Here is a 17,174-nt window from a genome sequence, read left to right as displayed (position 1 = left end):
TCTAGATTGGAGCACTGTCTGCCTTGCAGCCGTCATTATCCACGCTACAAATGCCTAGCAGTATGGCATGTCCTTATTCAGCGAACACCGATTTGCTAAGGTCAATAGAGAGATACAAAAGAAGGTGCTTCAGGGCCATCAAGCTACAACTCTGTGTCGATCTCACTAATGTGTTTGCTTGATTAGACGGCCGCCCTCCGCGAACTCGTTAAGCTGGAGACCGAAGTGAGATCAAGCGATAATCTCCAGGCCGGTGATGGAGCTTTCTGTGTGGTATCGACGACTGGGGTGATGGGAGACTAGGGTTGTTTTAAGGACTCGACCTGTACTGTATATGGGACTAAAATCGGGGTACCTCTGCTTATGCGCCTGCAGCCAATAATAACGACACATGCGTATGGATTTAGGCTGTTGCGTAATCTATTTAAAGACTGGAATTTCAATGGCTACCTCTTCCCTCCATATAACCGAATTTCCATTACTCATGTCTGTGTATCCATTGATACCTACGGATATAACGTTGTGCCTGCTTTCGCGATTGGGGCCAGGATCACCTGACTATATCTCACGTCTTTACCATCCGTCCACTTCCCTTCCCTAACTAGCCTTCTATCAACATTGTCCGTCTTCTCAATTGACACTACGACTCAACCCATCATCTTGAACACATTTGCCTTATCTAAACTTTGTCACGGTGTTTTCAACGTTCTCCTCGCTTTACTAGTCCCTCGATCTGGGAAACGCCCAAGCCATCCAAGTGGTCACTCTAACTTCCCAGCTCATCATCATCGCCATCCACGTCTTCAATTCTTTGATGACTCACTACCAACGTCGACGTACTTTCAAAGAGAATAGGGAGATCATCGACACGGTAACCCGTCCTCTTTCACCCAGCTCTGTGTTGCTCTCGCTAATGTATCTATCAAACTAGATAAAACCTTCCTCGACCTGTGGGAACTCCAGAACAAAATAATGGCGCACGCTGCGGAAGCTATTAGGCTCTTCCACGACATTCGAGGAATGTTGAATGATGCGGTTTGGATGAGGCGGTTGTGGATGCGGTTGTTCGGAGGTTTATGCAGCAGGCGGTTTCTGCTATGGGTCATGACGAGACGAGGGAAGGAGCTGGGGCGGGGGATGAGGGGGGGTTGTGAGGCTTTTTTTTACGGGTATTCTCGTCCATCTGGACGTATATTTTTGTCGTTCTCCTTGTTCGTTCAGGCCAAGAGGTACAGCAAAATTGAATTCGTTGCTCTTATGACTCAAATTAGCGACATTCCCTTCGTGATCACCAATGCCGTATTCCACTACTACAACCATAAACGCTCTTTTGCGGGTTTCTGTTGAGTTAGTCGCCTATACAAACTGTTAGCTATACTTCGTGCCGCTTTGTCTCCCGAAGAGGAATTAACATCTCTAATTCCACTTGTTATAGTTATATGGAAGGCAAGGTAGTGCCACCTTGTTTTTTGTCGGACTGTTCACCAACCTCGTCACTACCCGTTGTGCCCAGTTGGCCTCACACACAGAAAGTACTGATCTCTTGAGTGATGCTGTGGTTAGTCTACCATTGTACAACATTTCTGCGGAAACTTAAGGACTTCCCCTTTCTCTTTTCGGTCCGACTTAGCGCCGCTTTTTGCTCACTGAGCAGTCCGGGGAGAATGGGGAGCAGGGCGGTGCGTATCCGGAGCTATCAGGGCTCAGGGAACCACGCCGGAGCGATTCTGGAGTGATTCGGGAGTAATCCCTGATCACTCAGACTCAGACCGCCACACCCGACAAGGACCATTACACGAACGACCCAGATTGCGTTGACAATGGATCTAGAGCTTCCTATCCAGACATCAACTACCCTACGAATTTTCGTAGGGTAGGAACGCCAGCTATATACTTCTAAGTCCGGGATTTGGTTTACTGGATGGTTACTACAAGATGTTACGCAAGCGGCAAGCAGCAAGATAAGATTAAGACAGGAAAATCATATGCTGCCGGGCAAAATTGGAGACTACCTCGAGCTCACAAAGGATAAGAAAGTATATAACAGTTTCAATCGAGAGATGACGATGGATTATGTAGCTCCTATAATTCATCTGCGAGTTGTATTCATATTTAGGGTATACCAAAGGATAGCCTTCGTGGTAAAGTACCGTCTGTAGGCAACTGATCCAAATATGTATGGCTTGATCCCTTGGAGTATGAGTAGAGACCATCAACAGTCCGTCATATTGCACGCTTTATAAAGAGAATAAAGCCAGTTCTGTCACAGGCTGCGCCTGTCGCATAAGGGGTAGGCTTAGTGGGAGAGAAGAGCGGTTGATATCTACCCCGCACAGCGCACACGTTGGGCATCTAAGTGGATGAAGATTTACAGCCTAGTGGAGCAACCTTCACTCGCCAATAAAATTCATCAGATGTGTGGACCATCAACTAGTGCAACTCTCTTTCAGCTCTGGGCGACTGACTCTGACATTTAAATAAATCTCAATTCTTCTTTTTCTTCCTCTTCTCAATCCTCTACCTTTCCTTTGACAGGCCCTTGTTTGATACACTCTATATCACAACGTCGGCATCATGGAAGCAGCTATGCAACTCGCCGCATCCATTGTGACTCTCTGCGCACAATATGACTCCAGCAACAAAGACATCAAGTTGGACATTGTACGACTCACAAGCCAGATTCGACAGCTTCGAACTGCTTTGGAGAAAGCCCAAGAGTCCGCAGAAAGTGATGGTTTCAGCCCAATCTCTGACAAAATTACGGACGAGGTCAAAGTCCTGCTGGTCCCTCTGAAGGATAGACTGAAAATTGACAAAGACGAACTGAGCATGACTCCATTCGGACTTCGGTCATATTCCTGGCCACTTGAAAGGAAAGACGTCGAGGACATCATCAACCAGGCGGACAAGTCGAAGACCACCATCCAGATGGATTTGCAGACGTACGTCACCACAGCCCTGGATTATATCTATGCTGACACATTCCAGTATGGCATTGCAAAGGTTATCAATAAACGACAATAATCTTATTGGGGTGCTGGAGAAAGACAACGAGCCATTGAAAGACGGCGTTACATTTGATAATTGCCTGTCCATTCTTTCTCGGTCCCTTAAAAAGGATATTTGTGATATCAGTAGACCTGATACATTGGTTGAGGAAGTGGGACGCGACAGGATAGAAACGGCGGTTCCGCAAGATCTCCAGTACGCCTGCCATCACTGGGTCGACCATTTGCAGAAAGAGATAGGTGATGACTCTCTTGATAAGACTGAGAGGTTTTTAAAGAAGCATGTTCTGCACTGGTTCGAAGCGATGAGTCTTCTTGGCTTGACCTCTCCGTGTGTCCTCATGATCAAACAATTGCAATCGACCGTCTCGGTGAGTTTATTTGCATCCGCATCTGCTTTTTTCTTTTTTCTTTTTTCTTTTTTCCCCCTCTAACGTCCGTAGACTCATTACTCTCATCGCCAAACATTGTCAACGCTTCTTTATGATTGTTGGCGCTTCATCCTCAGAAACCGTTCCATTATCGAGACTACACCGCTGCAAACATACTCGGCCTTGGTATTCAGCCCGCAAAACAGTATTCTCCGGACTACTGAGGCATTGGTAGACAATTTTCCAGCCTGGCTCTCCCTTGGGGAATCAATTCTGGCAAACTGGGACCCGGCTCTACAATCACTCCAAGGTCACCGCAGCAGAGTCTCATCGACAGCATTCTCCCCGGACGGCAAATGGATTGCTTCTAGCTCCTACGATTATACCGTCAGGATATGGAATTCCAGCACGGGTGTTCTCTACAGAGTCCTTGACGGCCCTACATATTTATTCGGCGAGGTCGCATTTCTCAATAACCATCGGGTCGCTTGCAAGAGCCTCATTACTTATGAATATTGGACATGGGACCTTGAGACCGGCAAGTCACAAGATCCGCAGCTCAGCGCAGAGGAGGAGGCCATGCTCGAAAGAAATTCCCTGGTAATTTCTCAAGATGGGAATCTCTATCTTGAGGACATTGGAAGCCATGTCCGATTTATCGATAAAGTGGATGGATGCTTGGATGGGCTTTACCTGAAGGATGCACACTCCGGAGCAATCCTCAGTACCCTCCTACACGGTGGTGATATTAAAGGTGCATTTTCACCGGACGACAAGCTGATTGTGTCTGATGGGTCGCATTATACGGTTCGATTGTGGGATACAAAGGTTCCAAACTCGGAAAGGACATATGAATCGCACTCGGATCGTGTCTTTCACATCGCTTCTTCTGCAAGCAGTGAACTGGTTGCATCTGCCTCGAAAGACAAGACCGTCCGGTTGTGGGATCCAATGAAGAGAAATACCCAGCATGTTCTGAAAGATAAAAGGATGCAGGCAGCCTGGATAGTCGAGTTCTCACCGGATGGGAAATTAATTGCCACCGGATCAGAAGATTCAACCGTCCGCCTGTGGGACACAGCGACTGGCAGTCTCGTCCGAAGCTTCAACGGCCATTCCAGGGGTATTTGGGCACTGACATTTTCTGAAGACGGGTCTCAGCTTGCATCTGCATCGATTGACAACACTGTGATTGTATGGAATGCTGCGACTGGTGACAAGATTGAACAGTTTCAAACTGAGGTTGTAAAGGATGATGCCCATGGAAACCCGAACATAACGTACAATGAGGATTTTGATGCAGTACACCAGCCCGGAGTCCTGTTCAACGGAACAACCAGCTATGCTATCTGCCATCATCAACGGTTAAGACTTATGAACAGAAAAGACTGGAAGTCGTCCAAGATGATACAGTTCACCGGTCCCGTTGTTTGGTCCAGGATCTCTCATGAGCAGAAGTCTGTATATTCCAAACAGGGTGTTTTGCAGTATCAGGCTGCATCCCCTGGTGCTTCATCCTGCATCTCCCCGTCGGACCTCAAGTTAGATGATGGTTGGGTGTCGTGGAAAGCTACAAGGCTATTGAAGCTACCAGAGGGAAATGTTCCAAGTACCATTGCTGGAAAAGGCAATGTTCTGGTGCTGGGCTATGAAGATGGAGAAGTCAGATTCATTACGATCAAGCCAGAGGAAATCCACTAGCCTTCTTTTACGATGTCTAGGAAGCAATGGAAGCTCGTAGAGCTCTCTTCTGTGATGGCATTATTGATACTGGCTACTCTCAAAAGCTCAGAGCCTTGTGCGCGAGAGTGGCCCACCCCACTCAGCAGGAGGTTGACCTGGCTTCCCTGTCGTCGAGTACTGACTGATTATAGCTGGAGCACGCTAAGAGCAAAGCGAAGATTTATCATGGAGAGATGGGATTTGTCGGAAAGAATTGATCATCGGCTAAATGTCCCTGTTTGGCCCCTTGTGCCTCTCCTCGTACATATATCTCCGATATTTTCAAGGAAACTGGTAAACGGAGATATTAGCATGGTGGATAGTGTGATTTTATTTATGTTTATGGGGAAACTTATTGGGTTATAGTTATCAGTTGTTGCAATAATTTGGAGGTCCGCCTTTTTTGGGAGGCTTTATCATTTCTCGCAACCCATCTTGTCTCAAGATAGCTATCATCACCTATCATCACTTTTATCCTACTCCTATCCAAATCGTCAGTTTTATCAATCAGACGGAATAGGATAATGTAGCAAGACAGGCGCAAGAACGAATCGGAGTATCTTATCTTGGGGATAAGCATCAAGCATGTCCGCTATGCAAACAAAAAGATGCAACTGGAGAGTATAGATTTCTCCTCAGTCGTTGAAGCAGTACATCAAATACTCTTGGTCTGTAAGACTCCCGTATTGGTCCATGAGAGATCCTTGTAGTAGAAGCGTCGCTGGGAATCGCGGACAGGAGTCGGTATTATCATGATAATGTTTGGTGTTTAATCTCGTTTTCCCGGTCATTCGAGCCGTATCAACTAGTGTGAGAATCGTTTGACTTCCCATTTATGTCGAGAGGAAAGGAGGTGTGAGATTGATAGATTCCCTAATTAAGCAACCTTTGAGTACGAGGATTTTCTGCCGAGGCTGAAGTTTGAAAATGCAAATTTTTGGCATTAATTTGACAAGTAAGAGTACTGTGTTATTCACAGGCAGGCTGAGGTTTTGGTTTCTGGTTGGCCAGGGCAACCCTGATTAGGGCCGTATTACATGTGTGAACTTCAAGCCCAATAGGAACCAGAAGAGACCTCGAGAAGGGCATACAATATGCGGCCGGCCTTTCTGCATTACGTTGAAATTGGTCAAGGACATATGGGAGTTGGATGATAGTGGCGAAGGTGGTTGGGATGAGGATAATACATTGTGAGTATCTATTCTACTTACCAGGTTTCTCAGCAGAAATACGACAACGTTCTCACTCACACACAATGATCTGAGCCCTCAGAACATAATAATGAAGGATGGAAAATCATGGCTATTGTTGATTAGGCGATCAGTGGCTGGTATCCTGAATATTGGGAGTTTGCAAAGGCGTCCTATTGTTGTGATTGGATGAAGGATTGGGGTGATCATTTGCTGGGAGCTTCAAGGCCGTATTATGGCGTGTATGCGTTTTATGGGTTTATACAAAGGAGATTACAAAATTCTCCCTAGGGTAACTATATATTACAGGGGAACTGCTCGATCTTTATTCCTGTTTCCAGAATAGGCACCTTCGCGGGTATCTCTTAGAAAACATGCTGAGACTTTACTGTGGGTAGGAGAATGATTGGGGTTTTTGAGGTCATTTGGTCTGTTTCAAAGGGGTTGAGTAAAGCAATGTAGGAATAATGATGTCGTCAGCGGACATCATTCGCTTTTTCAAACGGCGCTGCTTCCTCGTTGCCATCTTGTCCATATCGGATGCTGAATCGGACCTCATACTAAAGCTACTCGAGGCTTTCCCTGAAGACGATGATACTCTGATACATTTTGAGGCCTTTTTACCGACTATATCGTATCCAATATGCTATCACCCCTCCCCAACGGATATATATGCGCTGTACTAACTCATAAGATAGATTCGGAGTTATTTCAGTTATTTATGCCATTGTCTGGGTTGGACCATTTTTTGGGACAGAGTTTGATAATGTCTGCACTGTTCATGCCATGAACTTCAGTCCGCCCGCCATAGTATTTCCCATGTTTTTGACCATTCACCTGACCTATCTGACATGGAAATTTTGTAAGATACGAGGGTACGTTAATTGAGAATGTCTATGTCCAAGTCTGGTGAGAGCTTGAACTTCACGCACCATATGTCAATGCACCGATGCCGTCATCAGTAGGCAATGTAGAATCTAACAGCGGTGATTTGATGAAAATGATGCGTCTTTCTGTATATTTATGTCATGTAGGCTGCTGCAGCCTAGTAGACCCCGTAACTTTCACCTCATCTATTCTTCTCTTCTCGATTCATTCTCAACAATCTTGAAGATCTCTGCTATCCTGCTAATTGCTAATATGCCCGTCGTCACCATCATTGAAGGACTCAAAGATCTTCTCAAAGAACCCAATGGCTGCGAAGATGATCCAGACCCGTTTGATATTTACCCTGATGATAAGATTCTTCAATATATCCTCAAACCTATTGCAACACATTGGATCCAGTATGCTTGCCCCTTAAAGTGCCTTCCATGATTTCCGTACTAACCCACTCCTAGAACCATGCTGACCTTCGCTTTTACCGTGTTTGCGATCCTTGGAAGGTGCATTGTCACTGACTATGATTGTGTGTGTGAGATTCAACTCCACTTCTTCTTCCTACCCAGTGTGGTCTTCTGGGTTTTTCTTGGGGTTTATTTGTTCTACCTGGCATACAAGCTTAACAAATTATAAGTTTTGGAACATTTCCTATTTCCTTCTAGCTTGGGTTGAATCAGTGGCCAGACTGGTCATTGGGATGGATATCTACTTTCCACTTATAGTGAACCTTGGTTGTGGCCGCAGAACATTGAAGGATTCGCTAGGATCATTTCTTGGCCTCATACAATCCCGAGTACGGCTCAATCCTCATTTTCAGCGTCGCAAATCGAGGTATAGGCTGCCAATGACACATGCCGCTGGGTACCTCATTATTCCTTTTTTGTCGTCTTTCTCATGCCATTGCTATCCATTTTCTCCGTTCTCATTCTCTTACTCTCAAAGCTTCGCGAGTACCAGCTCCAAATCTACTTTCAGCACAACCATCGTCAATATAAATAATCACGATAACTTATACGAGGCCAAGTCATGGGGTTGAACTTTGGTATACTTGTGCCTCCACTTTTTCACCCGCCGCTTTCGCTGTGGGTGCGCCACACCGATAGGATATTCACACCGATAGAATAAAAATCCATCTCATCATACCCATCATCTTTACTATTCAATAGACATCGTCTACCATGCCTACTGAACGCGAAAATATCGAAGAACAAATTAAAAATGCCATTGCCACGTACGAACGCGATAAATCACAAAAAATTCGCCCTCTAGCAGAGGCATTTGATGTGCCTTACCAACGGCTCCTTCGACGCGTCAAAGGGCTACCTGGGCGAAATTCTACCAAGCCAGTTAACTATGCACTTGATAAGCATCAGGAGAATGCACTCAAGCACTGGATTGAGCGATTAGATCAAGCTGGAGTGCCTCCAACAGCTAAAAGGATAGAAAAAAGTGCCAACTTGATCCTACAGCGTGCCCATACGGACCCAACTATCCCTCCCAAAAAAGTCAGCAAAGAATGGCCATATCGCTTTCTTGAACGCTTAGGACCTGAATATACACGGCTTAAACAAAGGCCAAGGGATCCAAAGCGCCTACAATCTCAGGATCTTGGGATAATTCAGAACTGGTATGATCGGTTAGAGATCCTCCTTAAACAGTATCAGATCCAGCCCCAGGACCTCTATAATTTCGATGAAATTGGCTTTATGGAGGGCCAGGGCCGTGGAGAAGTGGTAATCACTAAATATCCATCAAGAGCGCAACATCCTGGTGCCTCTTTTTCTCGTGGTTTAATCTCTGTTGTGGAGTGTATTTCTGCAGATGGATCGGTCCTTCCTCCCTGCATCATTCTCCCGGGAAAGGGCCATCTAGAGGACTGGTATACGCATTCAGATATGCCAGGAAACTGGATACTGGGCGTCTCACCAAATGGCTATATATCCGATGAAATAGCCTTTGAATGGATTAAACATTTCGACAAGCATACTAAGCAGCGATGTGTGGGTTTAGACTCTTTTCTTTATTGATCACATAGCAGTCAAGGCTAACTATTTCTTATTTAAATAGGCTGGTGTTTATCGGCTGCTTCTTATGGATAATCATGGATCTCACCTCACGTATGAATTCATTGAATACTGCGAGAAGAATCGGATTCTTCTCTACTCCTTCCCACCACATGCAACCCATTTTTTGCAGCCTTTAGATGGAAAGCCATTTAAACAGTACAAACACTATCATGGGCAGGCTGTCACTGAGGCTGCTATACTTGGATGGAGTGATTTTGAGAAGCGGGAGTTCCTTACAGTACTACCAGGTATTCGGAAGGAGACATTCAAGACCCATACTATCCAATCAGCCTTTAGAGATTGTGGAGTCTTCCCTTTTGACCCCTCTCCTGTTATGGACGATCTGGAGAAACAAGCAGAGCCCATTCCAGATCTACAAATATGGGATGGTGACTCTACCTCTAGTGGTTCCGCCCAGAGCTCTCCTAAAACCATCAGGCAACTCCGGAAAGAAATCTCTAAGGCTCGGGCATCCTTGGATAAGATTGATGGTCATCTAGCTGCTTTATCACCAGGCTTAAATAGGCGTTTGGAGAGGATATTTAGTGGTGGTCTAACTCAGGCGGAATCCAGTGATCAAACAGCCATGGAGTTGGACCGATATCTCAAGGCTGCAGCACACCAATCTAAGCCAAAATCTCGTCGACAAGTTCCTGGACTTAGCCACTCTGGTGTACTATCAGTGCAGGATGCCAACAGGCGAATTGGTGCCCGAAAGAAGGCAGAAGAAAAGAAGGAAGGGCGGCGACTTGAACAGTCTATTAGGACTTCTTTGGCCACCACTCACCGCAGATATGACCGATTGGAGCTATGGATGATGGGAATTGATGAAAATGCCGACCAGGAAACTATTGATAGTATTTTAAACAAAAACCGATGAATATAACATGTGTTATTAGACATCCATATAAGGGTATATGATATTATTATTCTATCGGTGTGAATATCCTATCGGTGTGGCGCACCCACAGCGAAAGCGGCGGGTGAAAAAGTGGAGGCACAAGTACGTATTTACTCAACATCTTCATTAAGGGTTGGATGATGAAAACACGGCAGAAGATACGAATGCGATTTCCGTAAAACATATCCAGATCACAACCACATTCCGTAAAATATTCTTCCACCATTTGTGATTCCCTGCAAAAAAAGAGCGTATTCCCGTCAATCCGAAGACAATCTTCTCATCCAGGTCCTGGTATTGTCTCAAATGATACAGATCTGTCCAAAACTGTTTTAAATCTTCGTGTACATCCGAGCACTGTCACTCGGCGTCCATCCCAGGAAAGCCCCAAGAGGCAGAGACATATTCGTGTCAACTAGGGAAATAAGAAGCATATTCCCAATCAAGGATACCAACATGGTTTACATCTTTGACAATTATATTGCTCAAGTTGAGATTAAAATGAGTGAGAACGTACGGTTCGCCTTTCGCGAAGCGCTTTCTCAAGTTTTCCAAGGCTTGTTTAGGGAACGACTTCTGGGTGGATCGCGCAGAGTGAGGCTTACTACATCCCAAAGCTCAGGGTCTGAGTGAAAAGGTCCACGAGGTTTGAGACCGAAGAATAATAACCCAGGGGAACACGGACTTCGATTAACACTCTGTATAGCCGTTGACGTGACAGTTCGCATCCTCTTGCGCACATTAGCCACTTGATCCGCGATAGCAAACTTCTGGAATTCCATAGTGAAAACCAAGCCTCCTCCAGCGTTTGGCCGTCGATCAGTTCCTGATTAAACAAAGTATCGCCCGTCGCGCCCAGTGATGCAGGACCTTCGGAACTGGGATATTGGTATGGGTTGCAAGGTGGTCCAGTATCTTGACCTCAATTTTCGGACCCCCGTGAGGGCGTTCCTTCAAGATCGTATCGGAGCCAATCGACCATACGCCCCTATCGTGTGCGTCGTAGAACAGTTTGACGTGGCTGGTGTAGGAGCAGCGGTCTTGTCGGGCGGGTGTCCAGCTGCACGCGATGGCGGTGCAGGAGTTATCAGATGGGTCAACCATTTCATGGAAAGTTTAAGAAATGATAAGAATTGCAGAGAAAAGGATGGGTGTTGTTGAGTTGGAGAGCGACATTCTTCTCATGGTGTATGTCTTGGTTTGTTCCCCGTGGGAAACTGGCCAATTACACCGTTTGGCGAGTATACATCGTGTTTGCTATATTCCTTGATCTATTGAGGGTAATATAGCTATTAGAATGGTCATCTACAATTGAGCCTTGTTTAAAAGATGCCTTAACCGAGGACATATGGCCAAAGCGGACGAGAGGGAGAGAGATTTTGGAGAGGTTATGTTCGGAGTGATCGGCTTATGATTTTGTAGGATGTTACTTTAGTGGTCAAGTATATTCTACGATACTTTTCGTGCATGGCGTTTTTAAATACAGCATATAAAAAACCTCGTTTACTGTTATTCCTGATCGTCGTTTTCCAACTAGATCTTTCCCAATTGAGATGTTGAGGACTCTGTATGAGTGGACAAATGTCGATGCGGCAGTACTTGTACAGTCCATCCTGAATTTTCTTCATCTGTCTGTGAATTCTGCAGCAATTCAATTCTCTTATCCACAGGAAATTCAATCAGATAAGTCAGAAATGCCCAAATAAGGTACATCGATAGACATGTCAATCATGTCAATCCCGCATGTCAATCAGTGGATCCGATCATCACTACGAGTACCATACTTTATTCGAACAAACACAACCCAACAAATTCCATAATTCAAAGTCAGGAGTCATTGTAGACCACGATATCTGCAAAAACGAGCGAAACAAACGAATGACACCGGTCGGTATATACACTACTCAAACAAAATATCCAAAAATAATACTCAAAAAAAAAGGTCACACTAGAAGTGAAGAAAAAATTACAACAAGACCATACCCAATCCAGCAAGCACAGCAGTAACAGCATACGCCCCAAACTGCACCGATCCAAATCCAATCGCCACACTAGGCGTCACACCAGCAGCAGCAGCGCCCCGCGACGAAGACGAGCTCGCAGAAGCACTCTCGGACTCAGACGAGCCGGTCGCGGTAGGCTGCGAGGTCACAGTGCCGGTGCCAGCAGAACCAGCCTCGCTCATTAGGCTCTTGCAGGTCCCGCTAGGCGCGGTTGTCGAGGTGGTCGTGGCGGAACCGCCGAAGTCGCAGGCCGAGGCCTTGGAGCCCTGCTTTTCGTAATAGTGGTTGATGATGAAGTTGAGCTGGTCTTTGGCGGAGCACATGGAGTAAGCACCGTAGTCGCCCGAGGTGCCGTTGGCGGAGACCCCGCTGCAGTCGGTGTAGCCGCAGACGACGCCGAAGAGGTCCGAGTAGTCCGAGGAGGAGACGGAATCCTTTACGACGCACTTGGCCGATTTGGACATGCAGCTGCAGAGTTCGGAGTTGGGGGTTGGGGGCAGTGGGGTGGCGGCTGCTTCCCAGGCGGAGTTGACGGAGGGGCAAGATTGCAGGGCGCTGTTGGTAGGCGTGTAGGAGGCTTTATTTGTGCCGGAGGGGGTGGCGCTAGCGATGTGCTGGGAGTAAGAGGTGAAGTCGGCGAGCTTGGAGACGGAGGTGCTGTCAATGACGGAGACGAGGCCGTAGTCGTTGGTTTCTTGGAAGTACATGTAAACGATACCGCCGGACCAGACGTCGGCCATGGGGGAGCTGTACAGGGCGTCAACTTCGGTGAACTTGCGGGGTTGCACGGCGTTGCAGCCGTATTCGGCGAAGAAGACAGGCACAGAGTAGTCTTTGAATTCCTCAGTGCGCGACTTGTAGCCCGAGGCCTGGTAGCTGGAGTCACCGCACCAGGAGTAGATGTTGTAGCCCCAGAAGTCGATGCTTTCGTCGCTGTTCTCGCAGTTGAAGTAATCAGCCATGTTGACACGGATATCCGAGTCATCGTTGGTGGCATAGCCGACACCAATGGTACGGTAGCCCTTTTGCTTGATGTAGGACTTCATGTCGCGGACGGCCGCCTTGACGAAAGCGCTGGCATCGGTGTTGTTAGCGGAGTTGGACACCTCGTTACCGGCGAAGAAGCCAAGGGTGTTGTTGTACTGGGCCATCTCGTCGACAACAGAGATGTACCGGGAGTACAACTCAGTGTTCCATTGAGGGTCGCTGCGGTCAATGGATTCATCGGGTTGAGAAAGATCGGACACGACGTAGATGCCTGCGTCGGCCAGTGCATTCATACACTCCGAGTGATCCTTGGTAGGGTCGATGGCGTACACACGGATCGTGTTGGTGCGGAGTTCCTGCATGATAGGAATGTCACGCTTGCAGGCCGTAGGGTTGGCCAGGGGGTCTTGGTAGGTGGTGTTTCCGCTGTCATCGCTGGAGACGTCCTCTGCTGGGGTGAGCTTCGTCTATGTTGTGGAATAGGGGTAGAGCGTACGCTGGTAAGCAACACCACGCATGTAACTGTGCACGTTAGCATGGGATGTATAATTATAGACAAGAGGTAGAGACTTACAATTGAGTGTTGTTGCTGGAATAGAAGAATTTGGAACCCTGCAGGATTAGCCCGATCCCTCTACAGTCACCCAAGGCAGCATACCTTGATAACAATGGGGTCAACTGCCAGAGCCGACCCAATCAGGGCAGCGCCAGAAAGAAGCGAGAGCTTCATCGTGCAGATAAGTAACGAATGACTGAACGAGTGACTGAAGATAATAAAGAATGGGAACTAGAAAGTAACGAAAACGAAGACGAGGACGCAGAACTGAGAATCGAGCAGAAGACAAGGAAGAGAAATCTCTGTTATGTATACGTCTCCCGCCACGTACATCCTCCACTGTCTTGCGCCGGCGTCAGATATCCACCGGCCAATAGAAAATTACCAGCCAGGCGAAGCTTTTTAGATCGGGCGCTAGTCTGGTTCGGGACGCGCTAATGCACGCTAACTCACGCTAGTACCGACGGCGGTTTGATACCGGTATATACGGTACGGTAATATTATCGGATATCATTGCATTCCGTAACTGTAAGTTGAGTCCATGTTTGCTAGTATATGGTGATCGTATTAGAATGGGTTTAATTTAGACATCGTTAACTATAGCAGCATCTTCTATATCTATATTGCACAAGTATCCAGTACAGGCGGATATGAATTGTGGGCGTCAATACAACTGACCGAATACAGTAATTTTCGTCCTTTCTCGCCCAAGATGCTATTGGATCGAGGTATCAACGGTAATATCAGCAATGCCACCGCCCCACCGACTAAAAAGGCCCAATCCACGGCTCTGGACTGGCCATGTTTTTGTTTAATAACTCGTTTCATGGCTATATATAGCGGTGCAGTAGCGCTGTGATAGGAGTACAGTTGCACTGCAGGACAGGGGCTTCGGGCTTCGGAGGTCCTTTCTAGAACTTAGGTAGCCAGGCAGCAATAATGCGGCAGTTCCAGTGGTACGGCGGAGTATTTAACAGATAAAATGAGAATTGTATCGCCGAAGATTATCCATTCCGAGTCTTCCGGCTGCTGTACAGTACCCCGTGCTATGTACGGAGCAGAATATGAAGGAGCCTTGGCTAGGGCTGTTATATTCGGGTAATAATATATGAGTGGCGGTCTGATTTTTGTGAGATCAGTAGTCCAAAATTGGCGTGGAGTTCGCCGATGTAGATTGTGCCGAGATTGCCAACCCAATAGCGAACAAATCCGCGGAAATACATACAAACACTCCCCTGGTCTTACCAAGACTCCAGTCTGAGCACGGTCCTCTGCTGAAGCTGCCATGGAAATCCGCCAAGCTACTATTTTGCCTGACAAAGTATATGCTTTATTAGCAGTCAGATCCGGCGTTTGCCAGCATTTGCCAGCGTTTGCCGATGTTTGCCAAGGCGTATTACGAGGTTGGATACCAGCGTGGCGGAAATAGTGGTATTCATTGCCCAATTCGCTGTTTATATGATTTAGCCAAGGGCTTGGGTCGAGGCTTCTGCAGGGGCGTATTTAGTGTACAAATTTTTCTTTTAGGACTTGTTTTCCGCGATTTTGTCACTGCAGGGGCAGCGCCATAGTTTATTGGTATAGGAGTCTAGAAGTCAGTGAATGATATTGCTCCAAGACAAGTCACTTAGTAGTGTCGATAATGCTCCAGTCAACTTCTTGGCCATCCTCTCCCCCGTTTTCTCCATCAATACCATCATATCCCTCGCTCCTCTTGCTGCTTTCGTCTGTCTTGGTCTTCTTGGTCTTTGTCGGTTTTCGACACATACACTCAACCATGCTGAGAACACCATGATAAGCTATCACAATCGCAAATCCAACGGGGATTACTGTATCTATTATCAGGAACAACACCTCTATGACAGGATCAGACTCGTTTCGTCAGATTCTTCTCTCACTTATTGCTCATCACTCACTGTTTGAAGATGACGATTTTAGCAGCTAATCTCTAAACAGCTGTATGCCGACGTGCGTCGGATGTCGTTGTCGTTGCTTGCCGTCAATCTCGAATTTTAGTACTTCATATTGGAATCGCATATGAGTTACAATATGCAGCTATTATCTGTCTGCAAGCACATGCAGAGCCAGTCTGTATTATTCGAACCCGGACTGATCCAAACTCTCCCCCCAAGCTCTTGCGTTTGCGCTTCCCCCAAGTTTGAATAGCATACCTACATGCTGAGGCAGGCCTGTTCGCTTGAAGCGCTCCTGCGAACTTTTTCATTTTCCTGCGAAATTTGAACGCATCCTACATGACATGAAAGAGCTCCCTTACTGAAAGACATCCCGATACCTAGCTATCGCGAGTTTTATTCATGCACCCATTAATACCATATTGGGTGGCGTCACGAAGATAGCCTTCAATATAGAGGTACATATCAAAAGAAAGCACCTTAGGACCCACATCTACACCTTTGACAACTCATAGACTCGAGTAGTCACTATTGAAGGTCGATTATGTGCCATAAACCTGCGGCATTACAGGGCCCCTCTCCATGGGCCGGAATTAGCGATACTGAGGGAAAGGGCGGTTAGGGTATCTTTAGAGCTCGCACAGAAGTTGGAAGAAACCGTCTACACTTGTTCATTCCGCAAACTTAAAGAGAAAACGCCCTATGAAAGACGGCGGTGGCCCTCGATTGCAATGGACAGTGTACGTGGGCATGGCTATTTTCTCTAACGTAAGCGAGAGCTCCCAATTCAGAGTCTCCGCCTTTCAAATCCGATCTTAACGAGTCTCGGCTCAGCCTTCTGGCTGGGACCTCCTATCGAAGGACTGGTGGGAAGTTTGGTCGGTTTCTGCTGTTGTGGAATCAACAATGATACAACTTGACTCCAGCGACCACACAACACCAAAGGTGTATGGATCTTGAGAAGATCGTAGGCGCCAGCATGAGACTATTCGCCATACTAACATAGCCAAAGAAGAAACCAGCCACAGAACGAACTTCTGAGCGAGGTCATACACCGAGACACGGTAAGCCAACTGAAGGCCAAGATCAAATTAACAAGCACCGCGAGCAGAAAACGGCAAATTGAAAAGAAATATAACGCTCCTTTGGATGCCATTAAGATATAAGCGCTTCCATCAGGTGTCCGACATGATGGAAAATATAGGGCCAGATTGACGGACGGCGAATTTATTTCGATAACTCCACGTCTCTCGATACCATCCTATCCCAGATAATGGGCGAAGCTATGAGGCAGCTATGACTGCTATGACTGAATAGTCAGGACAGAACCCGCTCAGCCGCGCTCAAGAGTTGTTTTAGTAAGTTTTCGTCCGCAACTCTGCTCATATGACCATTCTGCTAACATGTACTCTTCTTAGAACTGGTAAGGGATTTGGAATGCGAGACTGGGAGGAAGAGAGGAGACTGACAGAGCACAACTGGAGATGTACAGACACAACTATGGTCTTCCAAACGATACACTACCCCAATCATCTTCCCTGCGGCAGGTTCAGAATAGTCAAGATCGCCATATCT

At 46.7% G+C, this 17,174-nt stretch overlaps 4 protein-coding genes across 4 annotated transcripts; 3 read left to right on the top strand and 1 right to left on the bottom strand.

The window, feature by feature from the left end:
- Nucleotides 1–2,574: 2,574 nt before the first annotated feature.
- On the top strand, nt 2,575–5,080 carry ACHE_80158A (WD40 repeat domain-containing protein; the record flags this gene model as incomplete). Its single annotated transcript, XM_043283498.1, has 3 exons — nt 2,575–2,942; nt 2,989–3,379; nt 3,452–5,080. The coding sequence occupies 3 exons, from the start codon at nt 2,575–2,577 to the stop codon at nt 5,078–5,080; spliced, it is 2,388 nt and encodes a 795-aa protein (XP_043140771.1).
- A 2,351-nt stretch (nt 5,081–7,431) lies between these two features.
- On the top strand, nt 7,432–7,806 carry ACHE_80157A (uncharacterized protein; the record flags this gene model as incomplete). The annotated part of the gene is made up of 2 exons (XM_043283496.1): nt 7,432–7,577; nt 7,632–7,806. The coding sequence occupies 2 exons, from the start codon at nt 7,432–7,434 to the stop codon at nt 7,804–7,806; spliced, it is 321 nt and encodes a 106-aa protein (XP_043140770.1).
- A 545-nt stretch (nt 7,807–8,351) lies between these two features.
- Nucleotides 8,352–10,119, top strand: ACHE_80156A (transposase; the record flags this gene model as incomplete). The annotated part of the gene is made up of 2 exons (XM_043283495.1): nt 8,352–9,173; nt 9,241–10,119. 2 exons carry the CDS (start codon nt 8,352–8,354, stop codon nt 10,117–10,119), a joined length of 1,701 nt encoding a protein of 566 aa, XP_043140769.1.
- Nucleotides 10,120–12,106: 1,987 nt separating this feature from the next.
- Nucleotides 12,107–13,860, bottom strand: GAS1_2 (1,3-beta-glucanosyltransferase gas1; the record flags this gene model as incomplete). Its single annotated transcript, XM_043283494.1, has 4 exons — nt 12,107–13,578; nt 13,627–13,652; nt 13,705–13,742; nt 13,789–13,860. 4 exons carry the CDS (start codon nt 13,858–13,860, stop codon nt 12,107–12,109), a joined length of 1,608 nt encoding a protein of 535 aa, XP_043140768.1.
- Between the last annotated feature and the right edge of the window lie 3,314 nt (nt 13,861–17,174).

Source organism: Aspergillus chevalieri, chromosome 8 (genome assembly GCF_016861735.1).
Source record: "Aspergillus chevalieri M1 DNA, chromosome 8, nearly complete sequence".
Lineage (NCBI taxonomy): Eukaryota > Fungi > Ascomycota > Eurotiomycetes > Eurotiales > Aspergillaceae > Aspergillus > Aspergillus chevalieri.
This window is presented reverse-complemented; position numbering and strand designations above follow the sequence as displayed.